The sequence below is a fragment of the Ischnura elegans genome, chromosome 2 (assembly GCF_921293095.1).
Source record: "Ischnura elegans chromosome 2, ioIscEleg1.1, whole genome shotgun sequence".
Classification (NCBI taxonomy): Eukaryota; Metazoa; Arthropoda; class Insecta; order Odonata; family Coenagrionidae; genus Ischnura; species Ischnura elegans.
Window position 1 is genome coordinate 13959487 of NC_060247.1, and position 26851 is coordinate 13986337.

The 26851-nt window shown below is 41.1% G+C and overlaps 1 protein-coding gene across 3 annotated transcripts in view; it reads right to left on the reverse strand.

Annotated features, from left to right (window-relative positions):
• Positions 1-1057: 1057 nt before the first annotated feature.
• Positions 1058-26851, reverse strand: part of LOC124153420 (Krueppel-like factor 8) — an 892525-nt gene continuing 866731 nt past the window's right edge. For all 3 annotated transcript variants that reach the window (XM_046526561.1, XM_046526562.1, XM_046526560.1), the window contains 3 exons: positions 14974-15313; positions 5421-5821; positions 1058-4091 (listed from right to left, as the gene is read on the reverse strand). In XM_046526561.1, coding sequence (XP_046382517.1) covers positions 3919-4091; positions 5421-5821; positions 14974-15313 — 914 coding nt within the window. In that variant the 3' untranslated portion in view covers positions 1058-3918. The remainder of the gene's footprint in view (positions 4092-5420; positions 5822-14973; positions 15314-26851) is intronic.

Here is a 26851-nt window from a genome sequence, read left to right on the forward strand (position 1 = left end):
CCAATTTTAACCTTTCGGCAGGGATGCCGACTTACAAAAAATATTGGGGGGGCCCAAACTGGGGATCTTGCCCTGGGAAATTTTTAAGTAGTGAGTTTTAAGTTTTTTAAGCATTTTAGAAGAGTCATATGATCAACATTAGAACCCTGATAACTCGAATATCGATATCTGGAAACTCCGGGGAAAATCGACAAGCCAGACAAATTTTTTCCTCACACCCATAACAAATGTTTGAGGGGGCTTGGGCCCCCTCAAGCCCCATGGAGTCGGCGCCACTGCCTTTTGGTAAACTTGCCATTTCTCTAGGTGGACCTTCAACGGTTCAACAATTTAAAATAGAGATAATTTTTGAGAATACTAGGAAAATTAGAATTCTGTAAACAATATCAGTTGAGGTAATCTAGCCCTCAGGTATACCAGGAATTTCTTTCATAAATATGTGCATATGATTGATAATGTATAGTTGGAGATATTGTCATATAGTAATTAAAAAGATTTAGTTCTGCATTATCATAGGGAAAACGTCATGGTAAGGCTTTATGTAAAGGAAACAAAAATTTTAAATAATACCCATATTCATGTATTAATTACAAGAGAATTATAATTCTACATCTTTTAAAAGTTTACATATTTATTCATTTCCACATATTTTTTATAATTTACCTATAAACTAACAAAACTGGCAACAATGATCCAATGCAATTGGTTTACAAAGGTAACCAACCATAAAAAGTGGGTAAAAATCACAATATGTAACAACTTGCCGCAAGTTTTCCATAGAAATTATTTGCTCACTCACTCAACCACACGCACTCACACAAATTTACAAGTGGCTCATTTCTTCAGTCTATTAAATAACATTCCTTTCACAAAACATTCTTGAATTAATTTTTAATACAAGTAAGTCATTAATACTTGGCTATAAAAAAAGGCTTTCTGTGAACTGAATGATCATGCCATTTCCTTTATGATAATTTTCTGAAAATTTTATGACTTCATGGAAATTAAAATTTGGAAAGGTTTGCAACACTGAGATAAATAATTTGTCATTATTGAGTAAGTTGGGTGGATTTAGCATTATCATAGGATCCATGCAGTCTGTATTGAGAAGACATGGAAAGCAAATTATTATTTTTCACACTGACTTTAACTATTGCAAAATAGTATTCCATTTAAATCTACCAATTTCGGCTGATGTTCACTGGAACACATGCCTGAAGAATGATGAAATATTTGCAATTTCTAAATTCAGGAGAATTACAACCATTGTATCTCTTAACCAGCTATTGCTTTCTAAAGTTCAACAGGGAAGCAAAGATAAGGACATGTTGGGTGCTGTTAAAGTACCACATTCTTCAGAAAAGTACAACCGTTCTTTGAGGCCAAGCAATGAAAACTACCTGTCACTTGGAAATATATTTAAGAGCAGATCAATTGCACAGAAATCTTTTTTTAATTAGTTTATACCATTATTACTTTGGGAAATTGGGACAGAAGTGTTAATGTGGCTTTGAATATTTGTAACGTTTCAATCATCCATGACTGAACTAGAGAAAAAAGGTGCCCTTATTACTTTTACAATGGAAAGATCAAATCAGGAGCAGGATACACTCAGTGAATTGACCTGTAAGTTGAGTAAATGCACTAAGATGCATTCATGAAACATTCAGTTACTGTTTGTTTTTGAAGAAATGCAGTCAAAGAGGAACACATAGTATGAAACAGGCACTTCTTGGTCTTTCAAGTAGCATACACACAATTATTGATTGGAATGGTTACTTTAAGAGAAAAATATATCTTATTTCAGTGAAATGTATCCACACAGGCACTTGTTAATCATCAAAATCAATCAGAATTACAGCCACTACAATCACAAAATAGTTTCAACAAATCTTTCATCATGAATAGGCCATTCATTTTATATCAATGATAAAATCAGTTGGTAAGCATCATAGAAAAATAAGTCTCCAACATATATATAGATTTCACTGTATAAAAATGCAATACAGCCAGATTGAACGAGTCTTAATCTTGGTAGGCCATAGTATATTAAAATCAGACAAACTTGATCATATGCAATGAAAAAATAGGCCATTTGGAACAGCAAAAACAAGCATTCTTCATAAATAAGGAACAATAGCAGCAAGTTATGCTTCTTGCATATTTTTGAATAACTCATTCAATGTAACAATGCATTTTTGTAGTACAGACGTTCTCACAGAGATTTCATAATTTTCCTAAACATTCACCAGCGTTAAATAAACTGAATCTCTTTTGATATGAATACATTGACCAAAGAAGTTTCATGACCCCTACTAACTGGAAAATTAATGTTTCATTGAGGACAGTCTGTCAAAGAAGACCATTTGATAATTCATGCATATAAAATAGAATTTATGGTTTAGGCAAAGAGTGAATAGGTTTGAGAAGAGATGGGAGAAGTACAGTAATTGTTTCAGTAATAGATCTGATATATGCTTTAGACAAATATCAATGCATGCTAGCATTATTGCTTTGAAAACAGTTTAGAAGTGAGATCTTAGAAAAGGGTGTTTATAAAATTAAATAGTTTGAAGATAAAGACCTGAATCACATTTTGACCAGCAACATGCTCGTCTTCTCCGTTATATATTTATTCCGAGAACAAAGCTAGTATTTACTGATAGAATTTGCTTTATTCTGGGAAAAAATTGTATTGCTCTATTTTGAGCTAGTGGGTTTGCTATTGTTTGCCCACTTACATATGCATCTTGCAGGGAAGCAATATTCGGGAGCCTGCATTACAGAATTGACCAATGAATTGTAATCATTTCCAATACATGAAAATGATTCTATTGGTTTCCAATTATAATTCATTTTAAAATTAAGAATAAGATGAATATTTCACAAGTAGAAAAGTTTACAGCTACAAACAGAAACTGGATTCAGGAGCGATTAGTTGTAGAAAGGACAGGGTGTAAAGACAAACAGGTTTTTAATGCTGATTTGAGTAGTTTTAAGTGCCAAATGACTTATATACCAAACAAGCCAATAGTTGGCACTTTAAAGTTTCAGTATAAAAATAGATTAACGACTAAAAGCTATGAAAATATTCTTTTGGACAAAGAATTTTCTAGAGAACAAGTAAGAAAACCATTTTCACTCTCTATGCAATAGTATTAGCATTTGATTTGTGAAGCAAAGTTTTCTTGGCATTGTCATTGATGAAGGTGGAACCCATTCAAGACGTTATGCCTTTGTCAACTTTAATGGCAACAAGAACCCTCTTCTTGTAACTTCTTAAGTGGCACATTATCACTGGAAACAGACCTCAAACATAACACGAGGTTCTTCATGGAAACCCAGAGAAAATACATTCAAGACATTAGGTGTAAACAGCACCAAGTGAAGTATTATTTTCATTGAAAGATTTAGCCTATGTTAATAACAGCACCACAGCGCAGACGGCAAGGTATTTCATTCTATTAACCACATCATTTGTCCACCTCTACATTATCTAATAAACTATATCCATTGCTGACAACGGTCAAAATCATCATATGCTTCCACACATTGTGAAATGTTTTTTATTAAACGTTCCAGCTTAAATAAGTTACACCACGTAAAAACCACTTCAAAGAAAACAAGTTGAACTTCATACTGTACATATTTCTGCTCCACAAGTATTGAGAGGTGACCATGGGATCCAGATAAAAACATTACATCCTCTCACACACTTATTTTCACTGTTGATCATCCAGTGTGTCCGCAAGGTGTTGCGTATAACATCCTCTCTATCACACTTTGAAATCCATGTCACAACACACAGTCTCTGTCACCACACTTGCCAGACCACGCAGAAGGGACAAATAATAATCTTTTCTTGTCTTTAAATTAGTCTCCCTGACAGGTCAAGCAAATTTTCCTGCGGACAGCTCCTCAGTGTCGCTTCATGTGAAGGGAGAGGTGATCAGAACGGGAGAAACAGCGTTGGCAGAGGTGACACTTGAATGGCTTCTGCCCGGTATGTTTGCGATAGTGGCGAGTGAGCTCGTCGGACCTCGCAAATCTCCATGTGCAACCTTCCCACGTACATTCGTAGGGCTTTTCACCTGCAAATAAAAACAGTAATCTTGATTAATGGTGCATTTATGTAATCAAGGAAGTTCTCTCTTTCAAGAGGAATTTTTCAGGAAGGGGCAAAAATTAAAATTTCAACTTTGTGAATTAAAATTCATTCATGGCTCAGTCACTTTTTGTACGACTAATACTTTTTCTGCAACATATGGTGTATGCTAAGATATCTCTTTTATTATATTTCTTCATTAAATTAATGCACACATGAGGACTGAGAAGGAAATCCAATAATTAGCATACAAGTCAACAGTCTGAGGATTGGTCAGATGTAGTTCATCACTTCATTCTCCAATATACTAAATTTGTCATATCAACAAGAATTGAAAATCTTAGAATTTATCCTTTGATGAAGGAACCATAGCAAGTTATGAGTACTTATATTAGTGCAAGGCATCTGATTATTTTTAAATTTTCATCAAACATGCAATGAAGTAAATAGTAATTAAAATGAGCATAGTTGTGTTTAGAGGAAATTCCTCTTTGCAGGTAAGATTTAAGGAATGGAATAGCATTGGCAATGAGACATTGATGGACACGATAGTATTGGGTGGTTCATAGTGTGAGAGTGTAAAGAACAGTAATGCAGAGGGTATGGATTATGGAGCATTATGGTGAAGATACTAAGGAAGGCTCATGAGAATAGGCTGTATGCATTACAAAGAGGAGTTGTGACAATTAAGTGTGACAAGGGGGTTGTGCCTGGATGATTAGTGAAATATTAGATGTAAACCCACCAAAAGCTGTGTAATTCCAATGAATTTTGAAGGTGATAATAGTGAGCACTAAATAAAAATCGGTCAATTCCACTAATTTTAACACCCTCCACTCTATGGGTTACAAGCATTTCCGGTTGATATTAGGAATTATTCATTTTAAGTTCAACAAATTCAGGCTTCAATTGGTGGAAGATAGACATATTTAAATAAATAAAATATCGTAGCACTTTTCCACAAGAATTTTTAATGTGTACAACGCGTTTCGACTCACTGAGCCATCATCTGGTACAAGACACTTGAAAACATTTGAAAATCTCTTTTATACCCTTGAGAAAGAAGAAGGGGTAGGGAAGGATTTGATATCTTTGAGGAAGGGCTCAGTCACTGAGCCGAAACGCGTTGTACGCATTAAAATTCTGGTGGAAAAGTGCTACGATCTTTTATTTATTTAAATGATTCATTTTCCTCTCAATGACCGAGGACCACATACTTTTCTCCCCAGCGACGAATTTCAACGTTAAGGCGCGTCAGACACTGTGAAGATCGGAGTCTAATATCCTCAAAATGTTCCAAGAAAGTGATATTTACCAGTGTGTGTCCTCTTGTGCGCCTTCAGGTGTGAGCTCTTGGTGTAGACCTTTTCGCAGCCCTCGAAGTCGCATTTGAACACTTTCCGTCGCCTCACGTCCGGGCTCGTGGATGGCGGAGGGGGCGGGAGGAAGTGCATGCCGGCTGCTGCAGCCGCTGCCGCCGCCGCAGCCGCTGCCGCAGCCGCTGCGGCTGAGGATGGGGGCGGCGGGGAGTGTGAGGAGGGTTCGTGGTGGGAGAAGCCGCCGGCCGGAGGCAGCGCCGTCGGAGTCAGGGGCGGCGAGGGCGCGGGGTCCGAGAGGTCGCCGGAGCTGCCGCCGCCGCCGTTGTTGAGGCCGTTGTGCGTTGGGGGCATAGGCGCGGCACCGCCGCTCCCGCAAGGCCTGGGCTTGTGGAATACCCTGCATCCAGAAAAGAGAGAGAGAGAGAGGGATTATTTCAGCTGCGATTTGAAAGAATTTACGTCATTCGTCATCATCACTCATACAATACATAAAATATTTAAGAAAAGGATTTTCGCCCACCTACTTTCTTGCGACCTATGAACTCGGATCATGTAATTTAATAGTCATTTATCTGCTCACTGATGTATTTAATACCTATTGTTGTGAGAGAAGTAGTGATTTAGTTCTTTTTTTCATTTTTTAAGCTTAATTTCCTTTTATAAAGTTGTGTTATTCGTCTCTTGGTATGTTTAATGTTCGTTTTCTGTTAGAAAAAGAAATTATTCTTATTCCAGTTCGGTGTTGAATGAAAACACTGTATATGTCAATTGGTAGTAATGCATATGGCCACTTCCTTTATTTGTTTTTTCAGACTGGTTTATTACTGGTACTCAGTGGTGCGATAATTTAACGACGATCGACTCCATATGAATAAATCAAGTGATGATAATTTTAGCATTCACATATTGATATTTTAATATAAATTTGGGTCCCTTTCTATACCATTCGCATCGCATTCGTGCATCTATTGGAGGAGAAAACGGCTTACACTATCAAATAACTTTAGTGCACTGAGATTTGAAATGAATTTTTAAGATACGACAGTAGTAATGGACGGTAAATCATGGGGAATATAAATAAAAGCACTCTGGACCGAAGCGAGGACGATTTAGCGCTCAATAACTAAATGCTTTTTTTACATTCGGCGGTGCAATGGGCTTTGATGAGAGCCGAGGAAGACAAGGGCCGAAGAGGAATGACGTAAAATCGGAATGACAAGGCGTCAGGAGCGTGAATGCGAGCGTCAAAGATTCCCCGACGCCCAACACTCGTAGGTGCAAAACAGTGAGAAATTCGTAGAATCCGATAAGCGAGTCTTTTATGTCTGTTGGTCTTCAGAAAACGATTAGTCACGGCCCTCTCCATCTTACTTCCTCCATCTTCCTTCCTCCCTGAGACTACTACGGTTCAAACTGACAGTGAGAACAGGAGGAGAAAAAACCTCATCTTATCACAAGGGCGATAGAATGGATGCAAAGCTAGGAAATGGATCTCGATTGATTCATGACTGGGAAATTGTAATATTTTATAAATACACTTTATCTTCACGATTAGGTACTTGGAACAATAAAGTACAAAATCAACTATTTACAGGTCAAGTGCACTCAAAAATCGCCATAAACTGATAACGATTATTTAGAGCACGGAGTAAGAAGCTGGGCGATCGGGTTGGTGTGGTGGCTAGAGTGTTGGCTCCCCACCCGGCGGGCTCGGACGAAAGGCGCCAAGGGGACCACGGCTTAACGTCCCATCCAACGGACGGACGGAGTGTTGCGCTTGAAATGTCCTCCACACAAGCGCACTGGCAGTGGCACAGAATTTTCAGGGACTGCCCGAGTGTTGTGCTTGAGTGCTGTGTGGAGGACATTTCAAGCGCAACACTCCGTCCGTCCGTTGGATGGGACATTAAGCCGTGGTCCCCTTGGGACCTTTCGTTAAGAGCAGGCTAATGCCGACGCCGGGTTTCTCTCCACCCTTCCTTCCATACCCTTCCCTCATGGCGCAAATGACCTCAGCTGTCGGTCGCCTCCTCCAAATACCAGTAAGGAAACAATGAATCAAAGCGCCTGAGAAATCAAATCAGTAAAAAGAACAAACACCGGGAATTTAATTATGAGGTGAACGCAGAGTATTATTAAAGCCACACTCAATACCCAAACGGGATTTCAATAGAAATGCTTAAGAAATTTTATAACTAAAATAACTTAAAATCTACTGATTCAGCACTTCATAATTGACTTAAAAAATTTTCGTGGTGTACAACGATCATAAAACGAGGGCTATTTTTAAATAGCTCTCTGTGGCTCTTTTTTTCAGTAAATTAAGAGATAAGTAAACGTAAGAGACATTCCAGGCTCTGATTATTGTCACCACTCGACTTAGACGGATACAGCTTCTGCCAAGAATGTACTTATCACCTTGACGAAGCACATCATATTAGTCTCGCGAGCTCGTTTCCGTGACGTACGTGCACAAACATAAACACCTCTGCGCCCAACGCTAATTCGGCATCGCCCTAAATGCCGAATAAATGAACTCCATTTTAACGAGAAATAATAAATAATAATAAACAATCACTTAAACTTCCATAAAGTCGACACCGAACCGGTTCCAGCGGCAATTTCGTCGAAATTTTGGGAATAAATTTGGAATTTTAAATTGTATTTCTAAATGGACTTTTCAAGAACCGGGTGCTTAAAAGAAACAGGTCGTATGGAGTTTAACTCGGCCGCTGGGTGTGTGGGAATGGCGCCCCGGGCACTCCTGCGAGGACGAGCCGTGGATATGTACTGGGTGGATAGACATTGGGAGGGAGGCATTGGGAGGAAGGGGAGGGGAATTACACGCCTCACTCATCCATCATCCCCTGCTTTAATCACATCGCCCTTATTAGATCCACGTGGTTGTCATGAAGTTGACGTTAATCACCGAGCCACGGCGCGGAGAGAAAAATGTTACGAAATCCCGGAGGTGCGAACTGAAATTCCGACCGAGGAAGGAAAAAAAAAAGAAAGAGTTAAAATAAAAACAAAAACAAAAACACGACGTTGTAGGTTCCTTCCCGTAGCGAAACAATGGAAGTATGTAGCTGCAACCACGGAGCCGAAGAGTGAAAGGACAGGACCACCTCCTCCTCACCCGATATCCTCCTCGAATTGGTTTCGCTGCGCGCGGCGGATCAGACTACCGAAGCCCCCTCTTAATGAATCGTTTGTTTGGATCGTTCGATGTGGCGTAATTAAAAAGACTGATGGGCTTCCTCGTCGGGTACACTCCCCTTAAACTCAACGGCCTCTTCCCGCAATACAACATCATCACGACGAAAACTTGTCCTTTTCTTTCCTCACCCGTCTCTCGGCGCTAGATAGCTGTAAGGATAGGATTCCTTCGCCTATTGCACGCTTTGTGTATCAGAATATTGCTTAGATAAAACAATGCTCCAATTTCTACCTAATTTATTGGCGTACAATGTGTTTCATTGTATAATACAAAATTATTATTGATGTAAAAATTTTACGTGTTTTTAATTGTTGAGTATTTCCAACTCATCGTGCCTCAAACCATACGTGGCATTATAATATTTCTGTCGAAAAGATGCGTGCAGTCACGCCCCGTCATGTTTCTTGATTACCAGCGTAACAGTTTAAACGCTGGAGCGTCGCTGTGAAGGGTACACACTCCTGGGAGTTTAAGCCCAGTATAATACCTATTTATTTGTACATAAAGTGGCAAATTAATGGGTCCTTCATTTTTCCCAGTTACTCGGAATATCCGAAAATGCTTGGCCAGCTTCTCTGCCTCATACCCTTCAGTCTCTTTTATGTCCTTTGCTCCCCAAAATGATTTAAATGACATTTTGCCATGCATTTTCTACTGACATTTATTGTCTCCCTAATAAATATGTATGAAAGTATATTGCATTGTCTAATTTTAACAGTGGTCTAAATTTCCATCACATCATTCCTGAAACAATAGGAAATAGACAGATAATGACGAATGATCCCCCGATGCGATCCCCTCGACGGCCAACAGTCGGTCGTCAGTGCCCTTCTCTCTGTTTCTCGCTAACACAAATCCTCTCGCTTGCCCACCCTGCTTCTCGGCCACATCGCCGCAGCCCTCTTCATTTTCTTGCCGCCGTCGCCGCCGCTGCGATTCTCTGTTTTCAAAGCGCCGACCGCAGCGGCGGGACACCTTCGACCGCACCGCTTCGTCCGACCGTGTAATACACCCCCTTTCCCGAGTGCTCGAGTTTCACCCTCTGCGTGCTCCGCGCCTCGCCGACGGCCAATTTAAAACGCGTGTCTTGCGGCTCACCCACGGAAGTGTGCGATGGTCGCGCAGAAGCCGCAGCGGGCAAAATCCAGACCGAGTCAACCATTAGAGGTAAACCGGATATCTCGATTGATTTTTCATCTCCATTATGGTGTGCAAGCACGGATGGGAACATACCAAAAACACAATCAGCATGAGGGCTCCTGACATCGATCAGCTTGGGCACTGCTTTATCTCGAGTGACCAAATCAACGACTGGGGGCTTACGGCTTCTCCCATCATGTTGCCCAAACTTCAAGGCAATTAATTGAAGGCAGATTTTCTCTACATACTGTTAAAACTAAAAATATAGGCGCTTGATGGGATGCCCTTTTTAATTTAATATTTTATAATGGCCAAGAAGGTTTTTGAAAATCTATGAAAACTAAAGATATTCTTACAACATGCTTGAATTGGCATCTGACCAAAATGTTTAAGGGTTTTGCGATGTTCAGTTTTCAGTTGGAATGATTCCTGCAGTTTTTTTCCCAAATCTCCCTTAAATGTCCAAATTAATACGATTTCGATAATTTTAGTTCCGTTTTGTTTGCTGTGGGTTTGGTTGAAAAGGATGAGCATAGCGAGTTTCTTTTGAGTCATAACCCCTTTAAGAATGGTCTTGTTGTAGCGAGCGCACCAAAACACAGATGAGCACACTTTAGCTCACGCTGACATTTCCTTCGGTTCCGGTCGGAGGGCGCCACTCATCTGTCTTTGATAGGGCAGCCACGGGGGGCTACGGTCCAGAGCACGGGACGGATGGATGCGCGACACCTCATGAGTCTCAATATTGATCAGGCGCCGATGGTGGGGTGTTTGCCGAGGAGCCATTAGCATAAGCGGGAAAGTGAAGCACGTTCTTAACCTTTCTGGATGCTCCTCAGCCTCAGAGCTAATGAGCGAGAATGATGTGGAGTGATACGCTGATGGAGGAATACGGGAGAGACTCCTCAGGCGACGAAAGTGAAAAGGAATTCAGAGAAGCTGCGAGTCGTTGGATAAGAGAGGGGAAAATATGAAGATAATCGGAGCAATGAATGAATTTCATATTTATGAGGAAGTGGTTCGGCATCCGTCCAAGGTATTGTGATTTATAGAATTAAAGTTTTGCGAGGGGTTTCATTGCTGATGTGAGGAGAGCTCTCTGATCGACGCTTAAGGTGGAGAAAAGAACGGCCCTGGTTTTACATCCTTTTGGCTTACTCCTCATGAGGAACTCTGACTCAGTGATTCTACCCGAAGGTTGTTTTTTATAGGCGATGTTAAAGCTCACCCCAGACAAAGACAGGGGTGTGTATTTCACTGATTCAAGGTAGGGGGCCTATTCCTTTCACCCACTTCGAGAATATTTGCCTGGGGTATGCGAGGCCCATCGAGAAGGCGATCAGCAGCAAAATACTCTCGGCCACCTCGTCCCTCTCATGAGGAAAAGGGTTCCGAATTTCCGGGAATTTCGCGCGAATATAACCGAAATAGGTGAAGTTAAAAAAAAACAGAAGTTAGAAAAATAATGAAAAAATTATTTACGTTTTATGTTTGAATCTTCAATAACACCACGACAGTTGTATCAGAGAAGACAGTAATTTGAATGCATAAAAGAAAATAGATAACTGTTAAATTTTGCTTCCATGAAGTTACTTATTTGCCACCTTCTTCGACTGGCAAGCGCTGTCAGGAGAGCCATGAGAGCACTCGGGTGAAATAGTGCGAGGGAGAGTCAGTGATGAACAACTATCAAATGAAGCGCACTTAACGAGCGAGAGAGAGAGACTAATAGAAAGTGCCAGAGGAAATAAGGTTGTAAACGGGAGCGAAGATATATTATCAGCCTCGGGAGAAGTAAATACGTCGTGTGGTGTGCTCGACTATCTCAGAAACAAAAAGAAGGGCGCATTTGAATACTTATTCGACTACTCACTGAAATCAATGACAGAGAACTAAACTTGGTGCGATTTAGTCGCTGCAAAGAGACATCGCAAATAATTGAATATGAAGTACATTAACCTATTAGCGTCCAACGCACTATTTATAAGTAAGTCTGCGGTTTTTTTTGCAACGCGTTGGAGAATTTGCATTTGAATACAATGGAATTATTCCAGTAGGTCAATTTTGAACTTAAAAAAAGCTATTTCATTCAGCTAGATAATATAAATTGTATTTTATCAGGGTCAAACGACAGATGATAGTGTCGTAGAAAATATAGGAAACTTTACCTCAAAGATTCGATAGAACGATACATTCTGAGAGAAGTTTTTACTCTCCGTCTCAAAAGAAAAAAGCGTCGAGAACGGCGCTGATGAGCAGCCACCAATGTAAGGGTGGAACGATCTTTTCCGACCTTTTGCAAACTCACGCGAGGCAGAGAAGAAATGACCGATGAGAGAGTCGAGTGCGTTTTTTCATGGTAGACGAGAGTATGGTTCTCTTCTTCTTTCGCGGGTGTGTACAGAAACAAGGACTACAAGAAAGAAGAGGGCATTAGAGAGGTCCGGCTAATTCGGCGGAAAGCATCGCTACACATCCTCACTATATTATTTATCACAGCCTAATTTTGGTGATGGGTCAGTAGAAGTTTTCAGTATCCTCCTAGGAAAACATTTTTTTCGGAATCGTTTTATTTGTGGATACAGTATAGCAGTGGCGCAGCGAGGGGGGTTTTGGGGGATAAAACCCCCCCCCAGAGCTCAGACATTTTTTAAAGTTTAATCTATTTTATTTATTTGTATTAATATTACTTATGGAATAGTGTAAGGATTAATAAAATATCCCTCAGAAGGCCGTAAAACTCACCATTTTTAACCATTTATCTTAAATATTTTTTTCTGGCGGAGGGTCCTCGCACCTCCCGCTTACCCTGGCAGGTATGCCATACCCCCAGACACCCCAGTGTTAGTTGCGCCTGAAACCCCTCCCCCCCCCCTAGCCTCAATTCCTAGCTGCGACCCTGCAGTAAAGCGAATGTGTTCTTTAAAAAAAATGGAACCAATCGGCGCTTTCCATGATTTACGCTTTCCATCGCGGTAAGGAGGCCGCTTCTTGACGAGCCCGAGTTGCACCTCGGAGAATGGCTGGTCAGAGAGAAAGAGAGAGAGAGAGAACGTGGCGATGGGGGTGGAGGGAGGCGGGGGGGGCTGTCCCCCTCGGGGAAAGAGAGGCACTGATTACGCGAATTGTTGGAAAGCGCGCCCCGGGAGAATCCGCTAATTGAACGCATATATAGCGCCTTGAGTGAGTGATCAGCGCGTTTAATGAGGGCGAGGGAGAGGCTCTCGCTCGATCCGGAATTTGCGATCGCAGAGAGGAAAGCCCGGAGGGGAAGCGTGCCTTTTTGAAATGCGATGAATTCCCCCCTACGGTTTAATCAACTGAACGAACGGCAAAATGGAATATGAGACGATTCACTCGCTGATTCCGGACATGCGAGGCATGCTCGATGATATAACTTAGTCAAAAGCTACAATGTGCCATTGGTTGCATATGATATTAAGTTAAGACTTGCAAGGATGGATGGATGAATAATAATGAATATATGGTCCACAATGGTGGTGATTTTCAGCAGTTAACCATCAAAATTATATCCGTAGGAAAATCAAGTTAAAGTGTTTATTTTTTTCAAATAAACTAAAATATGCACTGAGCTAAGATAAAGAGAATTGATGAAATGATACGTTTATAGATACCGTGCCTATAAAACACCATACAGCCTGCAAGTGAGGCAAATCAAATTAAAACGTTATCTTATCAAATGTCACAGAGATGTAATTAATTAATAGTAGCGGGCGTAACTGTGTGGAAATCCTTCATCGTAGGAATAGAAGAAATTAAAACTTGGCTATTTCCACATTAAATTTACCATGCGGGAATAGCCAAGTTTTTGTTTCTTCTATTCCTACGTCACAGAGATAATTTGTTCATTTACAACATTTATCTCTAGTAGAGCTACTAGTGTGCAAGCTTAGATTTAATGAATCCCTACTATTCTAAAACATATTTATATAGATTCAGGCTGCAGACAAGTACGAAGACTGGAGTAAACATAAAAGTCGGCCTTAACGCTAATTAATTCAAAATAGACGAGGAAACGGCCATCCTGTAAAATATAGTTAAAAAATACGACAAATCAGCTGTCAACATAAAATTAACGAAAATGATGGCCACTTATATTCGAAATTTATGACGTGGAATGTGATAAATGCATGATTAGTCTCTCTAAAAAATTAGGACCAGATTTGAATAATAATTTAAAAATAATTCACGGGCCCTCGAGGGTTTGATTCAGGTGAAATCATTGAAATATTTGAATATATAATGCGACTCATGCTTGTTTTCATGATTATGCCGAGAATGGTAATTTACTATAATGCTATGGAATTATTAAATCCAATAACGCTATGCGATATAATTCAAATTAAATCGGCAAATAATATACTGTATAATAATCAATGGAATGTTAATATCAGCATGAGCGCATTAGCACTTTGAATATCTTTGATGAGGTCCTTATCATTTTCGACACCTCAGAAGACGCAGAAGCTAGGCGCGCCAAGATTCAACGCTAATTTATTCCATGGGGGAAATACCCAATTTAAGCTCAATTTCAATTGAAATTTTTTGATTGAAACATTTTGTGGTTTAAAAGTAAATCAACTCGATGAGAGAGAAATATTGACCTTTTCTGGTTCCCTGATCTTTTTATTTTCACCCAAGGAATCTGGCATCTTTAGAAAAGGCCAACAACTTCACCAGTATCGGAAACTATGACTTAAACTAGTCCTAACTCTTTTCTGTCGCGTGGTCTATATACTTAGCACTCGTTTGCTTTTGAAAGAGCAAGTACCGTTGAAGAGCCCTAAAATGTGATTTTCAGACTGAGAAAGGGGACCAAGATGTCCGCTGCATTGATGCAAGTAATACATAATCGGTAATCATTAGGTATTTACATGAATATTACTAAAAATTTGAGTACATAATTTTAGTTCATTTGTCTAGTAAATTACCAAATCATTATCATTTTGGCGATTCATGAGGGGTATTTTCAGTTTCATTTAGTAGAAATGTCGCACGAAAAAACCAAAATCTAAGTTATGGCGTCCATGATCCGCGTGTACGTGATAATGATGAGGGGGATTCAGAACCGAAGGATGGATGCCATGAGGGAAGTAACAGATTGAACTGAGACAAAAAAGAAACAAAATCGACACGCAGGGCAAAAGGTGATGTGGATTGATACTCACATGGACGCCTCTTTTATCCTGCGGAGCGAGAGCAGGGTGGTGGGTGGTCCGGTTTTGAGGCTCTCCAAGCAGTGCGCCAGCGAATCCCCAGGTGGCGGCGCTTGGTGGTGCTGCTGCTGGTTCCGGTGGCGCGTGGAGTGGTGGTGCGCGGGGTGGTTATTCTGGTGCGGAAGGTGCTTGTTGTTCGTCGTGCTCGAGTTGTTGTTGTTGTTGTTGTTGTGGTGGTGGTTTCGGTGGTGGGAGGGGTGCCTGGTGCTAAGCTGGTGGCCTGCGAGGCGGAGGAAGTCTTTTGTGTCCTCTGGACTCCCAGGCGGCGGCGGCGGCGATGGTGACGACGCATCTGAAAAAGAACAGAGAAACCAAGCTGTCAGATCTACACGATTCACTTCTTTCATACCGGAAGAGCTATGGTAGCATTTTGAAATTCACTCCATCCCACATTCAAATGCCATCTTTCGTTTACAACACATAAAACCTTCCATTTTCTCCTCAAATCCCATGATGCTATTCTCCTTCCCCCCTTTCTTAACTTCCTCCCCTCTCACAATTTCTGCATCCCCTCACCTATCAGTACTCACTATAAAGGATTGTCCCCAATTTACTTTATCACTGTAGATAGATCAGCTTCACTGGCCATTTACTATTACCGTAGAGAGCAGTAAATATCGTAAGACGCGAAGGCCTCCACAAATGGTGAACGGCCAAGTCTTAAAAGAGCTCCAATTGAAAGGTCGTCAGAGTACAAGGATTCCATTCTGTCTATTGGGACGCGGAAATTAAACGCATAAAATGCATCGCCACATTCGTGAAATGATATAAGTAATGACTTCAGCCTTCTATCCCTGCCCAGCGACCAAAGCGGCGATAAGAATTAATGTGAAATAATGACGGGCGAATACCGTAAATAACGCGTAATGTCGCAATCGACGCTATCAGCACAGCAGTTGCGATGGCTCTACAAATTCAGGGCATAAAATATACAGAAATGCAAAAAAATACGAATTCACAATGGCCCGAAGGTCTTTCGCAGGCCGCTAGCCAGGCCGTTTATCAAATAAGAATAAAATCGCCACTCCTGCTTACTGCCGGGAGCGATTTCTGCAATACTAAAGTTTATTCCCTTACGCCTGACATATGTAACTCACTGATCGCGCCAATAAATTCTCAAGGCATACACTGTCGGTTAAATAATGGATTTTTTTGGAAAATATACTCCCCTAGGAGGTTTGGACTCTGGGCCATATCGTCTCTTGCAAGTGGAAAAACTACAAACAGCAAGATCGTTTTATTGGCAGGGTGGGTGTTCACATAAATGCATAGGCGCAGTACTCACCATTTCGAGCATTATAAGCGTTTTAATTCGGCAGTTAAGCCGATTTTATTGCGAAATTACGGCAGAAAGCGGTCGTTTTCTTGGATGTCGTACGACTGAGAAATACCCATAAAGTAATTCGCGCGTGGGTTGCGAATGGAAAGAAGTTTTTACGTCGAGGGACATGTAAGTGGGGATAACAGCTGAGTGTGTGTTCAATTGGTACGTGAAGGAAGGACGCGGAGTTGGATGGTGAAGTGTGCAGAGTGGAGGAATGGGGATTTAGGGCAATCGGTCAAGAATAGCGGGTTGAAACAGTGGAAATTATAATGAGTAGGGTTGGACGTATGGGCGGAGGGAGTGAAACTCAAGAGGATATTTACTTGCGCCCGCGCTGGGTGACTATGCGACGCATTGGTGAACCTAGTGCTTTCCCGAAACCGGCAAAAAATCAGAATATATGGGGCTCTTCATTTTTTTATTTGGCGTCATACCATACCTTGGTAAATATACAGAATTAAAACTTCGCGGGACTGAATAGATGCATAAATCACATCGCACAACTTTTCGAAGAAACACATGAGTCTTCACCAAATACTAATAAAATATCAATGTTTTATCAATGATTTGGGATCTTTATAAACAGAAAGCATGGTCGTGTGCTAAATAAAATAATTATGTGAAGCAATTTCCAAAATAATGATTATTCCCATTGCGGGACACTAGGAACTATTTTGATTTACGTTCTTCGGCGGAAATAGCTTTCTGGTGTTATAAGAAGGATAACATCTAAATAACTCGCTATTCATCTAGTTAGGTGACAAACAGAAGGCATAAATAAGGAGAATATTGATGCAATATAGTCTAAATTGAAAAGGCGACAGAAAGGCTAATTATAATGAAGAGGCTAATTATAATTACAAGTCATGCAGGGCCCCCACCACACAGGCAACACTGTTGAAGCGAAAGGAAATAAAAAAACGTTAGAATGCGTTTGTGCTTATCTACGCGGTCGAACCCACGCCTGGCGAGGCGGGCAGGGGCGTCGCCGCTTCGAGAGACTTCAACGGCCGACATGGGGTGCAGCGCGCGGAGACTTCAACGGGCGAGTGGGTGGAGACGACCGCTGCTGCAGCCGGAAGGCGTGAGGAGCGCGGGTGGTGGAGCCACGGAGCGGGTGGGCGGGCGCGAAATTGGCGGGAGTGATGGCACCCTATTCAGATTTAGTAAAGCGTCCCTAAATGGGCGTTTTGTGTAAGGGGTCACGCGTCCTCGTCCCGCCCCGACTTAGAAAGGGCCGCGGCAGAAGAAGAGGAGGCGTGCTGCAGAGAAAGAAGGCCACCCAAGGAAGATACATGGTGCGGATGAGGCCACCTCATCCATACTCCTCTTATGCATCCCAAAAGCTACACCAAGCGAGCAAGCTCTATCGGTAGCGCACCTCCAATGAGCGTATACCGAATTCGGACGCTGAACAAATCGTTTTGTTTAACAGGATGGCAAAATGCAGGCTATATTTGTCGGGCGCTGAAGGTAAAGAAGTTGAAGGTCTTACTGAAATTATGTGTATCTTACAGACAGAAGCGAAAGTGTAAAAACGTACAAAATGAGCAAGAATGTGCGAGAAAAGTATTTCGTTAACTCTGACAACACAGCATAAAATTAGCTAAAAAATGAAACTAGTACTTTAATATACCATACAAATTATGGGTACCTCCTCATTCTGGTTTAGTCTTTTGATATTAGCCATGGAAATGGTGGAAAAAGGAAGCGGGTTCACTATGATCGAAAAATTATACGAGTCACTGAGATGCGACCATCTAATTATACCTTAATCCTTTTGCATTGGATTATTCCTTCTCGACTCTTGGTGCGATTTCGACAGTGTCGGAACCGTTCATTCGCTGGAAAACCTAAACGGAGAGAAAACGTAGCCGACTGATAGGAGTGGCGGAGGAACGCTAGGGTGAGAGCTATAGTTATGGGGAATAGTGATTTTGCTTGGCATGGCATTGCGGCAGCGGCGACCAATAAGCTGTGGCCAGCGGGGGAGGGGGAGACGAGGGAGGGGGGAGGAGAAGAGGTCATCAGGGAGGCAGGCGAGATGAGACTTTGGGGTGTTTGCTGAGCTCTCGGACGAAGGAAAAGGGGGCGAGGCAAGAGTAATCTGTTGCCATTTTATTTTGGCAGTGAAGGGGTGCCATTGAGCAGCAGTTTATTATATGGTTGGGGGACGGAGGATTGAGACGGAAAGCGGGGGAGACGGGTGCCATTTTGGGGGAAGGCATTTGATCCCTGATAGCATTTCACGATTTCGTCCAGCCGGAGAAGCTTACAAAGGATTCGAGTTAATTCGCCCATCGTGAAGGAAATCGCATCGACGGGAGCATGAGGATTCTTTAGAGAGAGGCCTCGAAACATTCACGTGGGCGATTCGCACCTCAAAGGCGTGAAATGTCGCTTCTTGAATTATTTCCGCAAATGGAGGTTTTCGCATGAATGAGGTAAAAAAAACTCTACGCGAAGTAAATATGCCTCCTCCCGAATGCTCTTACTATCCGCTGAATTCCACAGACGATTTGGAATTTGTAGTGATCCTTAAATTGTAGTCATGCAATCAGTGAAAGAGTACCCCTTGGTTTCTCACCCCCTCAACAATCATTCGAGGGGGTGAGAAACCAAGGGGTACAAGTGATTTTTTTTCTAAACAGATTTGAGTACAGACATTGGTAAAAAAAAGTATTTAAAAACTTGGTGGCCAAGAGATACAAGTGAGTCTCTGGTCTTTGCATAAATTGAGCGGAAATTCAAATACACTACTAAATATCTAGTTGAACTCGTTTGTTTTCTTTACCTAATATCTGTACCTAACTCTGTTTAGAAAAAAAATCACTTGCACTCCTCGGCTTCTCAACCCCTTACTTAATATTTTGCAAAGATAGCGTTTTGGAATGAAGAAATAGAAGTAAAGCATGGACTCAACAAATTACAATTAATAAATTATTATGAATAACATTGCAATTCCAAGAAGCAACGTCGGAAATCGTTCAGTTTATTGCACAATGTTATTTCATGAAAATAAAGTATTCTCTCAGCCTGAAAAAATGTTGTAGTGCATAAAACAAAAAAAATATTCCTTTCCAAATATATGCGTGAAAGCAACTTTCATTGATTTCAGTAGTATGAGATAATGTAATATTAAAATATCACTTTAAAGCTAACAATGTACCCAGGACCAACGTACCTACATAAGTTCCGAAACCATGAATTGAAAATTCGTTGAATGTGTTTGGAACCTCTCGGACTCATGAAAAAACTTGTGATTACACCGGTTGGATGTACGTTATTGGAGACTCTCTAATGATCAGCGGAAAAGGTCGGATGAAAACCCATAAAAATAAAAGATAGCGGTGGTATAATTTACGTTTCAATTATCTGTCTTCTTAAAATTTGTCCCAAACAGCTCCATTATGATCTCGGAAACGAAAAATCTTTGAGTCACATAGCTATTTTACGACCTACACATATTCCGCACAGCGGAAAATATCTATAAATTATAGGGCGTGATTACACAGGTGAATTAGTGAAGGTGGTCACGGATGGAGAGACTTTATTTTTTCCGTAATTTTTGCGGTCATTGGAGAGAAAGACTTCCGAAAGCCAGTCGGACTTGGCATACTCTCCGTTGTGTATACATCATAATCATGATACGGGGATCTGCTTGAAATGGCACAGGCAGTTTTGATTTATGGTTAAGAGGTTTCCAATGCAACAGTGTGCTAACTCAGCTTCGGTGCCGAGCGAGACCAAGCAAGTCCACTCCTCGCAGGTTTAAAATTGTACGGATAAAAACAATCCGTTTCTCTTTCTTACTGAAGTAATAGCCAAAAATGTTTAAATAAGCACATTTTGTACTCTGAAAACGACGTTTGGAAAAGCAAAATTTCCAATTTCTTAATTTTTATGCTTGTAAATATGAATAAAATGGGAATTTAATTGTATTGATACATTTAGTTTCCATTGACCCCATTTTTATTAACATGCAGTGAATAATGGGTTTTATGTATAATTCATATTTATGATATAAAAAAATAACTGAGGATTGATGTATTCATGACATTTTTGAGGTAATAAATGTGCTATCCATATCTACTCTATTTTCACTGTTTTGGAAGTATTTTTAGTGTCTTCGCATGGTTTTCTATGTTTTGCCTGCGAGGAAACTCTTGATGTAGTAATGATTTTGCTCAGTTAATTCCGTTAATGAACGGGGAAGCCTGCAAAATAGAAAATTTGTGTATTTATAAAACGGTAGACCTAAACTCAGGATGAAATAAAAGAAATAACTGGTAAGTAGAGATGGTCGGATCGGACACCTCGGATCCAAATATCCGCGGATATTGCCCCTCATCGGATACATCGGATCCAAAGTCGCGGAAGACATCGGATCTGGATCCGAAATTTTAAAAAATAGCTTCAATAAGGGTGGAAAGAGTTCCGATTCTATCTTCGAATGCGCCGTCGCATGCGATTCTTGTCCTACTCATGAACCGTTTTGTTTGAAAGCTCTCGCGGAGGTTACGTAGGAGAATTTCAGCCGTGGAAAATAAAAAAGGCAAAATACGACTGTCACATAGTGTGACTCTTCCCAAGAGATTGAACAATCATCGGGGGAATCTCAGCGACAGGAATTTGAAAATGCATTTGGATCCTAAAATATCCGATTCCGAAAGATCCGGCTTCGAAAATCAAGGATCCGATCTGAATCCAGAATCGAAAAACACTCCTGGATCCGTCCATCCCTCCTGGTAAGTAATGAAAAAACAGGAGGATGCTGCAATTCTCCAAGTGGCATCGTGCGGGCGTTGGATGGGTGAGGGAGGGGGAAGATTATGGAGAGAAACGTTGATTTGGAGGTGTTGGCCCTTTTTCAGCCAATTTGAGTGGGGCGCGTTGACGTGGGGGAAATTAAGTGGGGGATCAGCCAGTTGTTCCTCTCTCTCTCTCCCTGGTGGTGATTTCGAGGGGTCTTGCTGGTTCTGTCGTGGGCGGTGCTCCTCCCTCCCTCAAGCGGACGGCCGTCTTAAACTGGCCAGATACGTTCTCGAAAGGTAATTCAAGCTCACGTCAAAGGTACACGTGCCCTCTCTCCGTTAATTTTCCTCTCTTCCAACCCGGAAAAATACCCAGGTCACAGTTTTGAGAAATACTTGCCCCATCTCTTCTTAATCCACCTGTTTTGCGGGATGGCGTCCGGCGGGTGTAAAACCCGGGAATTCATTCTTTTCAATAGGCTCGCTATTGGCCTGCGTATAACGGTCTCACAGGATTATTAACCCTTTATAACCCAATGTTGCTTCTAAGCAACTCCAAATATGTTTGAATTTTCACCTCTATTTAGGAAATATCTAATTTCGTATTACTTTGTGACGTACATTTTAATGGCGAAATATTTAAATACCACGAAAATCATGATAGAGCGGAAATTTTCAAACTTTTCAAAATGAGAAATCTTGAAATTTGATTTCTCCCAGAAGCATCTTTGGGTTAGAAAGGGTTAATAAGTGCGGGGAAAAGTGGCAATCAAAGCAACTACACTCTTTGAGTTTCCCAGAAAACTTGAAAACTTTTCACAGACAACCTATGAACTGGTTATAACCTTACATGCTTAATTGCCATTTTTTAAAAATTTCGTCCAGTTCGAGGAAATTATTAAGAAGGCTTTTTCAAAATAACACGGTATGGAAAGCTCAGAGGTATTCACTTTTTCCTCGTGATATGCACCATGATACCACATTTCGGCACGAAATGAAACATTATCCATTTTAATAGGCAATTGTATACTAGAGTAGCCTTGAATGAATGAAGCCGTCAACCAATTTATGCATTTTTTGTTTAATTTACTGAGTGGATGAGAGATCGATATTTCCACCTCGCAAATAAAGTTTCAGAGCATTGTAAATACTCTGATAACAGAGAAGATATTGTCCCTTAAACTCCGAGCATAAAAGCAAAAACCACACGTGATAGGTGTCACAAAATGTTAATAGCCCGGTTTTAAGTAGCTACTCCGTCGTTAAAAGACAACTGACACCGCATTTTTTTAAGTAGGTATCAAAAAAGGAAATACGGCGAAATAAATTAACATCACCAAGTCGACCGTTAAGAACATATTTCGGAGGTCTTAAAACAGCTTCCCTCGTGATGGGCCGTGGGAGGTTGGAAATAAAACGACTTTTCTGTAGGCTACTCACCACAAACAGAAATTTACTTCAGAAATGACCCCCTCCCGATTCTGAGAAAAATACCAGAATGAGTGCTACAAATAAAGCCTGGGGTTCACGTTTTCGGAAAGACTCATTCGAAAAATAAAGCGTCGGTAACTTAAAAAACATATAGGCACCCATGCGAGTGGCGGTAATTTGATTTTTGACTGATAATGAGGGTGGGGTGCAGTACGAAAGAGTATTTATAGACTGAAGTGGGAAACGATAATTTAAACAAAAATCTATCGTCTCGTGCATTGGGAAACTCGATACTCCTAAAAGTTGAGGCACCATTCGTCCCGTGGGTACCGAAAACGACATCTAGAGCTAAATACACAATTATACGGCAAATTACCTTCAAATGTTTAACAGCTGATAGGAAAACGTTTTCTTTTTACGTAATATACAGGAATATTTCCAACGCTGACGTATGAAAAAATCGGATAATTAAGTGTTGTGATGGTAAAATTGAAGCGAAACTACAGAGATTCCCTTGGGACATTTCAATAAATCCTCAGCTAAATAAATCTCACTTTTAGCGTTACTCAGTTGTTCACAAAATACTAAATGTTTCCCTAAAAGAACACAAATGGAGTTCCCTTTTTTTTACAATAAATGGAGAATCGATTGATTATCATTCGGCTTAGCACTACTGGTAGCAGTGCTGAGTGCATGGACTGTGTTCATAATCTGAGCGGGAAGTAGGGGGTCATTTCTGAAGTACATTTTTCTTTGTGGCGAATAGCCCACAGAAAAGTCGTTTTATTTTCTTCTTCCTTGCATTTTATCATGTAATCTTTCAAGTCCAAAAAAATCTCGGCCCCAGCCACTTACTTCCATTCCCTCCAAAATGTTGGCTTCTTCCGGCTTCAGTTTGAGACTAAACCTGGAATTCAGTTCATGCGAACTGCACAGATTTAACCCGTTTAAGCCCAAAAGTCCATACTATCCTCACGGCAAGTCCCGATCGTGAGTAACGTGCAAAAACCCATATAAATTAATGTTTGAATGATATTTTTTTATTGTGCACATTGTAAACGAATGGCAAGAAGTATTACACAAAAACCATAAACTATACAAAGATCTAAACGCACAATAGGAGTTAGAATATTTATTCATAATGATAGAGTTGTATACACGTAGAAACGAATACATTTAGATGCGGGTCCTTGGCACTCATCCATCCATTTGCATGCATTCTCTATAGGAATTGTATGCAGCTTTTTCACATTGTGGGGGAGCTAGCAAGGGTGGTAGGAAAATGAAGAATCAGAGAGAGAGAGAGAGACAAGAGGGGTGATTGAGCGTGGGCCTCGCTGCTATGCAGTGTGGAAGGGGGAGGATGGAAGGGGAGGGGATCGAAGGAATGACGCTGACTTGCAGGGAATAACGACGCGAATTCTTAACAACCCTCTTCATATTCTAGAGCCTACTCTCCAAATCCAGTTTCCATCAGGAAACGTTTATTCGAAGAGCTTCCTCGGCGTCGAGAACATTCGCATGCTCACCTAAATCAAAGCCTCGGAACTACACCTGTAGGCTAAGTATAAAAATTCTACCGGTTCAGTTAGGTGTGCATGAAACTATGGGTAATTTTAATAATCAAAACAAAGTTCCTTATAGACTGCATTGCGACCAATTACAAGATAAATCTGGCACTAAAGCGTTTTTTCCAGAACACGTTAGGTAAAGAGTTACGGTACATAAAACATCCATAGTTTTAGCATTTTCTATTTAAAAAGGGAAGCGTAAAAAGTGTAGCATCTACATCTTTCGCAAAAGTCCGCTTTTCTTCGATTGGTACCGAAAATAGCAAAAAATTTTCTCTCACTGCATGCTATTTTCCCTCCACCAAACTGCATTATGCTCTCTTGCACCTTCTAATAAGCGATTAATTATATCATGAAGTCTCCTTATTCTATCTTTATTTTATCTTCATTTCCATCTAATTTTACTAATGTTTTCAAGAGGTTGCTGGAAGACCTCGCACTGATTAATTTGGGAGGGAATTTTTTGAATTACAGAGTTTCCACGGATTTATGCTTCCGCGACTCTTGGTGAGAACGACGACAAAGGAAGAACGGAAGATGTAATTCGGTATTTTTAATTTTACATCCTATCAGGTTTAGCTCTGCAACAGCCTAACAGAATTCAGAACTGCTGAGCGCAGGAAGCTGTAGAATGTCAAAATTCTGGTACAGTCGATATCAATATTTATTTTCGATTGTAATTTGAATTAGTGACGAAAAAAACTCTACAAACCGCATTAAGTCCAGCCAGGATGGTGTCCATACTCGTATGTTACCACGATGTACGTTATGTTTTTGTCGGAGTCGATTCACATAGTTAAAATTTGATTAACATAAAGTAGGAAAAGAAACTTTAACTCGTGGAAAAAATTGTATTCCCGTTGCGTACCACCCAACGTGGTAAATCGAGGATGAGAGGTACGTGGGAGAAATTATGAGCTTTGCCGAAGAGGAAATCTCCTTAGAGAGAGAGTGTTGTGCCTTGGGACATGGCCTTCGGTGGAGAGGAGGTGGGGGGGGGGGAAGGAGGAGGAGGATGGGGTTAGGCGGGGGCAGAGGTGGGGTCACAGGAGGGAGGAGACGTCAAGGGTCAAGGGGGCCACTCCCAAGGCGAGGTGGAGCACGTGGGGAGGACCACGGCCATTTGTCTGCTGAGCAGGGAAGACGGAAAAGGAGGAACTGACTCCTCTCTCGGAATTAATGAAAACAAGAGGGATTTCTGGCCTGAGCCTTATATATTCCCCATAATAATTCTGCCGTTGGGGTTTCAATGCTCGCCTCAGGTTTTAGTTTCTTAGCACCTCTGGGTCACTCGCCGCAGCGAACATTTTTGTTTCGGAGGCGGTCAATCTAGGCTTCCCTCAGCATTGTAGCCCAGGATCCATAGGTCTTTGGTCATGCGCTCTAAACAGCAACCAGCCAAGCTCACCCAATGAGCCCTGAAAAACGGCAACTAACTCAGGATCACCGTCAAAAACTCGTACTTTTGGAAATACAGTTATTTCTCTGCCAGATAGGAATTTGTTTCCCCATCCAAATGAACAAATCTTCTTTTAACAAAAATGCATTAAACGACACATGTTAGAGAACGTTGATCAGAACGAGGTAGAACTCCAATGAGAGGTAAGCGGTTGGAAATAAGTCGCTTACATGCAGAATTCTCTACTGACGAACGTCCACCGATAATACTTGTGGCATGGGCAGGCGTGTTTCCTTCGGATATGGACGAGGATGATTCCGATTTGACATTCGAGAAATTAGAAGATTTCGGCAGAAAAGGACAGATTGATTCTGTCTGAGGAGGCACGGGCGTTTGAGAATAAAAACAGAACGGAACGAAGATGAAGCCAGTAGTAACGGTGGTTGATTTCCTAGGTTCTGTTTTGATAACTACGTAAAAATATATCTTTTCTAAAGGACGAATAGTATATGGGACGGGGGAATGGCGTGAATTGCCCGCGAGTGAATTTAAAAGAAAATAAAAATAATATAAGAGTAAAAAAAATGGAAGGAGAATGCCGAGTCGGCCGAAGAAGGATGAGCGTATCCCTTCACTATTCATTCCTATTCTTCCTTTTCCTTCATTTTCTTCTCTCTCCACATTATTTGCGCCCAGGCGGGCAGAAGAGTAAACGGATGCTTTTTTAAGAGCGTGTGAGTATCGCGTTACCCTTTTTCTTCGCCGAGGTCTCGGACGAGCGGCTCCTCCTACCTCCTCCTCCTCTTTTTTAGCTGCTCAAATGGGAGAAAAAAAAAGGACACCAAAAAAATCTCACGGGTCGTAAACATTTTTACGCTTCTTTTTCACCTTTTAAGCCCCAACTTGCACTAAAAGAGACGACTTTCTGGTCACGAGAGAGCCAATGTTTATATTCGTTTCCCCGAGACTTCTTTGGACCAGTTCACGAAAGCATTTTTCGAACGTCACAAGCCATGATCCTTATTTCAAGCGCGCCCCACGATCCAAAAAAGATCGGTCGAATTGAAAATTTCACAGCACTCAGACTGAAACTCCATTTGTAGCTTTATGTCCCTCTGAAGCTCACAAGACTGCAGGCCGTATATCATACGCATTTCATTCTAACTAATGGCCTCAAGGACCCGATTTCAGGACTTTAACGGTCTCCTATTGTCGAATACTTTTTAGGATGAACAAAAACTACAAAGAATCGAGAGTTAAAAGAGATTGGGAGTTGTGTACTTTTAATTTCCTTCCTCGAAAGCATGGCTCTCAAGTAATTTATGATGTGTCTCATAGTTGGCTCCGAGGA